We start from the raw sequence: 8,261 nt of genomic DNA, 5'->3' as shown, positions 1-8,261 counted from the left end.
CATGTGGCTAATTTTTGTATTTTTAGTAGAGACAGGGTTTTACCCTGTTGACCAGGCTGGTCTTGAACTCCTGACCTCGAGTGATCCACCCACCTCAGCCTCCCGAAGTGCTGGGATTAGAAGTATGAACCACCACGCCCAGGGAGAAGTCTTTTATAAACTTTTAAATAAGGAACAGTGGTACTTGATTGTATGGAAGTCTATTTCAAGGCATTAATTCTTGAGATAGTTGGATGTCTGGAAAATACAGACATTGGGTAGTTGGTAGTGCAGGGTTTTTGTTTTTGTTTTTGTTTTTGTTTTTGAGATGGAATCTCACTTTGTTGCCCAGGCTGGAGTGTAATGGTATGATCTCTGCTCACTGCAACCTCTGCCTCCTGGTTCAAGTGATTCTCCTGCCTCAGCCTCCTGAGTAGCTGGGATTACAGGTGCCTGTCACCACACCTGGCTGATTTTTGTATTTTTAGTAGAGAAGAGGTTTCACCATGTTGGCCAGCCTGGTCTTGAACTCCTGATCTCAGGTGATCCACCCACCCCAGCCTCCCAAAGTGCTGAGATTATAGGCATGAGCCACCGCGCCCAGCTGGGGTAGTGCAGTGTTTTTACTTTGAGTCTCTGAAACATGCACACATACTCCCTTTAAAAAAAAAAATTTATCTTTAAAATTTTTGTGGGTACATTGTAGGTATATATATTTATGTGGTACATGAGATGTTTTAATATGAGCATGCAATGTAAAATAAGCACATCATGGAGGATGGGGTATTCATCCCCTCAAGCATTTATCCTTTGAGTTACAAGCAGTCTAATTGTATTCTTTAAGTTATTTAAAAAATGTATAATTAAGTTGGTATTGACTGTAGACACCCTATCGTGCTAGTAGGTCCTGTTCTTTGTATTTTTTTGGTACCCATTAACTTTCCCCACCTCCTCCCTAGCCAGCCCCTCACTACCTTTTCCAGCTTCTTGTAACCATCCTTTGTGGCATCCTTCATAAGTTCATCCATGAGTTCAGTTGTTTTGATTTTTAGATACCATAAATAAGTGACAGCATGCGATCTTTGTACTTCTGTGCCTGGCTTATTTCACTTAACATGATGATCTCCAGTTCCATTCATGTTGTTGCAAATGACAGGATCTCATTTTTTTAAATGGCTGAATAGTACATTATTGTATATGCGTACCACATTTTATTTCTTTATCTGTTGATGGGCAGTTAGGTTGCGTCCGAATCTTGGCTATTGTAGATGGTAGCCCAACAATCATAGGAGTGCCTGTATCTCTTCAGTATACTGATTTTCTTTCTTTCGTGTATATATCCAGCCGTGGGATTGCTGGATCATATGGTATCTCAATTTTTAGTTTTTTGAGGAATCTCCAAACTGTTTTCTATAGTGGTTGTACTGATTTACATTCCCACCAACGGTGTACAAGGGTTCCCTTTTCTTCATATCCTTGCCAGCATTTGTTATTGCCTGTTGTTTGGTTATAAACTGTTTTAACTGGGGTGAGATGATAATCTAATTATAGTTTTGATTAACATTTCTCTGATAATCAGCGATGGTGAGCAGCTTTTCATATGCCTGTTTATCATATGTATGTCTTCTCTGGAGAAATGTCCAATCTAATCTTTTGCCCATTTTTTGATTGGATTATTTGAATTTTTTCTTATAGAGTTGTTGGAGCTCCTTATATATTGTGGTTATTAATCCATTCTCAGATGGGTACTTTGCAAAATGTTTTCCCATTTTGTGGGTTGTCTCTTCATTTTGTTGAGTGTATCCTTTGCTATGCAGAAGCTTTTTAACCTGATGTGTTTCCATTTGTCCATTTTTGCTTTGGTTGCCCGAGCTTGTTTCGTATTGTTCAATAAATCTTTGCCCATACCAGTGTTCTGGAGATTTTTCTCAGTGTTTTTAATTACTTAAAAAAAAAAGTTTTTGTCCTTTATGAATGTTACCAATTTTGAATAAAATTTCCCCTTCCTCTTTTCTTTTAATAGAATTGCTTTAAGTATTACATGAGTGATGATATTAGCCGTGACTCGGATGGAATGGATGAACAATGTAGGTAGGTAATATAGATGAGCTAACATTCAGTGTTACCTACTTTTGGGAGGAATTGTTACATAATCTTTGATGAGGTTTGTCTTTCATAGTATCATCATTGATGTCTTTAATGAAAAGTTGTTCTTTTCCATAAACCCTAGGTTTGTGTCTAGTTTAAGTTTCTAATAAAGAATAAGCAGAGGACCTAAATTACTACTAAAATTACTGGCAGTAAAATTTAAATTGCATTGTAATGAAGAGATTTAAAATAAGTTTTGTTGGGAATTTTTATTTTTTTACCTATCTTTTCAGTTTCCTAAAAGAAGGGAATAATGTTTTAATCTTTAAAACATTTCAGATGGTGTGCGGAAGGTGGAAACTTGATTTGTTGTGACTTTTGCCATAATGCTTTCTGCAAGAAATGCATTCTACGCAACCTTGGTCGAAAGGAGTTGTCCACAATTATGGATGAAAACAACCAATGGTATTGCTACATTTGTCACCCAGAGCCTTTGTTGGACTTAGTCACTGCATGTAACAGCGTATTTGAGAATTTAGAACAGTTGTTGCAACAAAATAAGAAGAAGATAAAAGTTGACAGTGAAAAGAGTAATAAAGTATATGAACATACATCCCGATTTTCTCCAAAGAAGAATAGTTCAAATTGTAATGGAGAAGAAAAGAAATTAGATGATTCCTGTTCTGGCTCTGTAACCTACTCTTATGCAGCACTAATTGTGCCCAAAGAGATGATTAAGAGGGCAAAAAAACTGATTGAGACCACAGCCAACATGAACTCCAGTTATGTTAAATTTTTAAAGCAGGCAACAGATAATTCAGAAATCGGTTCTGTTACAAAGTTACGTCAGCTTAAGGCTTTTAAGTCTGTGTTGGCTGATATTAAGAAGGCTCATCTTGCTTTGGAAGAAGACTTAAATTCAGAGTTTCAAGTGTTGGAGACTGTAAACAAAGAGAAAAATACCAAAGAGCATAAAGTCATAGATGCTAAGTTTGAAACAAAAGCAAGAAAAGGAGAAAAACCTTATGCATTAGAAAGGAAGGATATTTCAAAGTCAGAAGCTAAACTTTCAAGAAAACAGGTAGATAGTGAGCACATGGATCGGAATGTTCCAACAGAGGAACAAAGAGCAAATAAAAACATCAGTGGTGAACATAAGAAATCTGATAGAAAAGAAGAACCTCAGTATGAACCTGCCAACACTTCTGAAGACTTAGACATGGATATTGTGTCTGTTCCTTCCTCAGTTCCAGAAGACATTTTTGAGAATCTTGAAACTGCTATGGAAGTTCAGAATTCAGTTGATCATCAAGGGGATGGCAGCAGTGGAACTGAACAAGAACAGGAGAGTTCATCTGTAAAATTAAATGTTTCTTCAAAATACAACAGAGGAGGTATTAAATCAAAAAGTACAGCTAAAGTAACAAAAGAATTATTTGTTAAACTCACCCCTGTTTCCCTTTCTAATTCCCCAATTAAAGGTGCTGATTGTCAGGAAGTTCCACAAGATAAAGATGGCTATAAAAGTTGTGGTCTGAACCCCAAGTTAGAGAAATGTGGACTTGGACAGGAAAGCAGTGATAATGAGCATTTGGTTGAAAACGAAGTTTTATTACTTTCAGAGGAATCTGATCTTCGAAGATCTCCACGTGTAAAGACTACACCCTTGAGACGACAGACAGAAACCAACGCCGTAACATCTAATTCAGATGAAGAATGTAATGAAACAATTAAGGAGAATCAAAAACTATCAGTTCCAATGAGAAAAAAGGATAAGCGGAATTCTTCTGACAGTGCTATAGATAATCCTAAACCTAATAAATTACCAAAATCTAAGCAATCAGAGACTGTGGATCAAAATTCAGATTCTGATGAAATGCTAACAATCCTCAAAGAGGTAAGCAGGATGAGTCACAGTTCTTCTTCAGATACTGATATTAATGAAATTCATACAAATCATAAGACTTTGTATGAGTTAAAGACTCAGGCGGGAAAAGATGATAAAGGAAAAAGGAAACGAAAAAGTTCTACATCTGGCTCAGATTTTGATATTAAAAAAGGCAAATCAGCCAAGAGCTGTATAATTTCTAAAAAGAAACGACAAACCCAATCTGAGTCTTCTAATTATGACTCAGAATTAGAAAAAGAGATAAAGAGCATGAGTAAAATCAGTGCTGCCAGAAACACCAAAAAAAGAATTCAAAATACAAAAGATTTTGACTCTTCTGAAGATGAAAAACACAGCAAAAAAGGAATGGATAATCAAGGGCACAAAAGTTTGAAGACCTTGCAAGAAGGATCATCTGATGATGCTGAAAGGAAACAAGAAAGAGAGAATTTTTCTTCAGCAGAAGGCACAATTGATAAAGACACGACTGTCATGGGATTGAGAGATCGACTTCCTAAGAAGCAGCAAGCAAGTGCTTCCTCTGATAGTGTCATTAAGCTTTCTGGGAAAGAGGAGAGTTTCAATTCTTTGGAAGTCAAAAAGGTTCCTGAAGCTAAAGAAAAGAGCAAGCATCTCAAAACCAAAACATGTAAAAAAGTACAGGATGGCTTATCTGATATTGCTGAGAAATTCCTAAAGAAAGAGCAGAGTGATGAAACTTCTGAAGAGGATAAAAAGCATAGCAGAAAGGAAACTGAAGAAAAAGAAAAGAAAACTTCAGACTTTAAGAAGAAAGTAATTACAGTGGAACAACAGTATGAATCTTCATCTGATGGCACTGAGAAGTTACCTGAACCAGAAGGAATTTGTCATTTTCCTAAGGGCATAAAACAAAATAAGACTGAAATAACTGATGGAGAAAAGAAAAGTAAAAAAATAAGAGAGAAAACTTCTAAAAAGAAGGATGAATTATCTGATTATGCTGAGAAGTCAACAGGGAAAGGAGATAGTTGTGACTCTTCAGAAGATAAAAAGAGTAAGAATGGAACATATGGTAGAGAGAAGAAAAGGTGCAAGTTGCCTGGAAAGAGTTCAAGAAAGAGACAAGATTGTTCCTCGTCTGATACTGAGAAATATTCCATGAAAGAAGATGGTTGTAACTCTACTGATAAGAGACTGAAAAGAATAGAATTGAGGGAAAGAAGAAATTTAAGTTCAAAGAGAAATACTAAGGAAATACAAAGTGGCTCATCATCATCTGATGCTGAGGAAAGTTCTGAAGATAATAAAAAGAAGAAGCAAAGAACTTCAGCTAAAAAGAAGGCAGTCAATGTCAAGGAGAAAAAGAGAAACTCCCTAAGAACAAGCACTAAAAGGAAGCAAGCAGACATTACATCCTCATCTTCCTCAGATATAGAAGATGATGATCAGAATTCTATAGGCGAGGGAAGCAGTGATGAACAGAAAATTAAGCCTGTGACTGAAAATTTAGTGCTGTCTTCACATACTGGATTTTGCCAATCTTCAGGTATGCAAAAATAAATTAAAAATTTATAATTCGTAATTTCTCACTCTTGAATGAAGCTAATCAAATTTAGGGTTACTACTTAGGAGAATACCATTCAAAAATTATTTAGTTTATTAAAAAGCATTTCCATTTATTTTTATGCTGCCATTGGAAAATATTTTGAACACTGCTAGTATGCAGTATCAGGGACCCCAGATTTGTTGAGTAAATAACAAAATTTCTTTATCAATGTTTAGTGCTTTTTTTCTGGAGTAATGAGCAGTAGTTTATAAAGGAAAATCAGACTGGTGCCAGTAGTTCAGTGGCTATTTGTTTATATAATGGAAGTGAGTACTTGGTACATGTATGACATGGTGTGTCAAAATTTTAACTGCCATACATATGGCTTTTTAAGTTTGAACAGATAAATTTTGTCTCATGAAATCCCCTTTATTTTTAATTTACCTCATTAAAATTCATTATTGATGCTTATTGACTAGTTTCTAATGATATGGACAGATGTTTTTCTTTTAAAAGCATTGTCAAAATAAAGGAAGAAAGAAAATCCAAAAATTAGCTGGATTAGCCTATCCTGATGAGATAGAGTACTAGGAACATTAAAGCTTGGGTCAATTGGTGAATGAGATAAAGAAAAATAATTTTTAAAAGAAGTTTGTATTTTTAAAAAATCGGTTGTATAATAAATGTTTATTGGTTATTTTTTTTTTTTTTTTTCAGTCAGTAAGACCTGTCAGTTAACTATGGATTTGAAAGTTTATTTAAAAATTTTTATAAAGTAGGCTTTACATAAAACTGTATTTCCAACATAGGTAGAATTTAAGAATTTTTCCTTTCCATTCTTATATTAGAGTCTTCAGTTTATCCCAATTGGATTTTAATGGAATTAATTTGAATCTTGGCTTTTTAAAAAATTTTAATTTTTCATTTTGTAGGAATGAGGTCTCACTATGTTGCCCAGGCTGGTCTTGAACTCCTGGCATCAAGCAGTCCTCCCACCTCAGCCCCTCAAAGTGTTGGAATTATAGGCATGAGCTACTGTGCCCAGCAAAATCTTGGTTTTTAATAAAACTTTACGTTTCTTTTATGGAGTACTTATGACTTGACCTGAAAACTAAATGTGATATGCACAGTTTGTGCTTCAATTGAATGCCCTGCTTTATCAGATGACTAGATGGAGCTGTGTTTGTATGGCTATTGTAACTTCAAGTTCATAGTTTCTTACCTTAAACTGTTGGGGTCTAATGTGTTTCAGAATATACAACTGTTTGGTTTTTAGAAGAATAATAGAGAGCAGTTACCATATATTTTATAAAAGCCCCAGTGGGGCCTGATGCAACACTACATAATCAAACACATAGTATTTCTGCAGCAAAACATTTGAAGATTCACATTTAAACAAATAAGCAATTTAGACCAGGTTTTGCTGCCAGATTGTCTTTAGTACTCTCTTTCAGAAGCTTTCTGTTTTGAGAGTGTTTTAGATTGCAGAATTATGTATAAAGGATTGTGGACTTATATTAAAAATATAGAATCTAAGTTACTTTGATGTTAAATCGGCATTTTAGTTGTTGGGTTAGCTGTGAAAACCCTTCTTAAGGATTAGAGTTCAAGAATAATAAATTGCGTTTAAAAATTTAGCTAAAAATCCATTAAAATTATGTGTTACTGAGCTAATTTTATTTCTGGTTTTATTTATTTTAAACTTTGGAAAATTGGTTTCTGTGATGAAACAGTTTCACTGGTGAAATCAACGTTTGATTTCAAATATTTTACTACTATTCATTTCTCAAGATATCATTTGATTTATTGATACCTATGAAAGCTTCTATTATGTACCTCTCATGTTGAGAATTATTAATACTTAGCGTAATAATTAATATGCATTCATTAGGCCTTAAGAAGAGGTGGTGATATATGGCAAATACTCAACTGATGCATCTCCTGATAATAACTTATCTCAACATTAATCTAGATCACTGTATTCCATTTTGATTTATTTAACTTTGATCTGAAGGGCAAGTTGACTGATGGGGAGGTAAATTTTTTCTCAGGTGTCTATCAAGAGAAACTTTGAGAATTCCTCACTTCAGCAAATGCCAGTCCTTCAACCGCTTGGTGGAATAAGCCTTGTTGTTGAGATTTTCTTTACTCTAGATATTTTTGGGGACTAAGCTGATTATTTGGGATGAAATAAAAAGAAGATAAATTTGTTAGGGAATTTAACCTGTCAAAAATTAGGCCTTGTCAATTGAAACACTTAAGTAGACTAGAATATGAGTGCCTTGAAAATAAGCACGATGTAGAAGGTTCTGTTTTTAAAGATCAGTTTGAGTGTGAGTCAGTGTTAGGATATTCCTTCAGAATTACATGCTTATATAAGCATGCTGCATTTATGTACTCTTCTCTTTAACTTAATTTTAGGTCACTGTTTTAGGGGATTAAAAATCAAAAAAACCCTGCCCCCTATTGAGTTTAGAGGATTCCTGTTTATTCGCAATATTTGGGTATCATATTACAGCTACAGTATTTTCCTAGAAATCGGGGCTTGGGAATGGCATAAAAAAAACCAAGATGAAGAACATGGTCCTAGGAGATTACAATCTAATGTAAGACAGAGATAGATAAATCATTTAAAAAAGTAACAGAAGAAAGATCTAAAACTATAATGGGGGCTGTAATCTCAGCACTTTGGAAGGCCGAGGTGGACAAATGATTACCTGAGGTCAGAAGACCAGCCTGGCCAATGTGGTGAAAACCCATCTCTACTAAAAATACAAA

The 8,261-nt window shown here is 34.8% G+C and overlaps 1 protein-coding gene across 13 annotated transcripts in view; it reads left to right on the top strand.

Annotated features, from left to right (window-relative positions):
• Window positions 1–8,261, top strand: part of LOC108297236 (transcriptional regulator ATRX) — a 224,578-nt gene that overhangs the window by 93,876 nt on the left and 122,441 nt on the right. For all 13 annotated transcript variants that reach the window (XM_017519955.2, XM_017519956.2, XM_017519954.2 and 10 more), the window contains 2 exons: window positions 2,003–2,070; window positions 2,407–5,483. In XM_017519955.2, the coding sequence (XP_017375444.1) occupies window positions 2,003–2,070; window positions 2,407–5,483 (3,145 nt within the window). The remainder of the gene's footprint in view (window positions 1–2,002; window positions 2,071–2,406; window positions 5,484–8,261) is intronic.

Source organism: Cebus imitator, unplaced genomic scaffold, assembly GCF_001604975.1.
Source record: "Cebus imitator isolate Cc_AM_T3 unplaced genomic scaffold, Cebus_imitator-1.0 Scaffold783, whole genome shotgun sequence".
NCBI lineage: Eukaryota > Metazoa > Chordata > Mammalia > Primates > Cebidae > Cebus > Cebus imitator.
The sequence above is the reverse complement of the archived record's forward strand: the minus strand, read 5'-3'. Positions and strand labels throughout refer to the sequence as shown.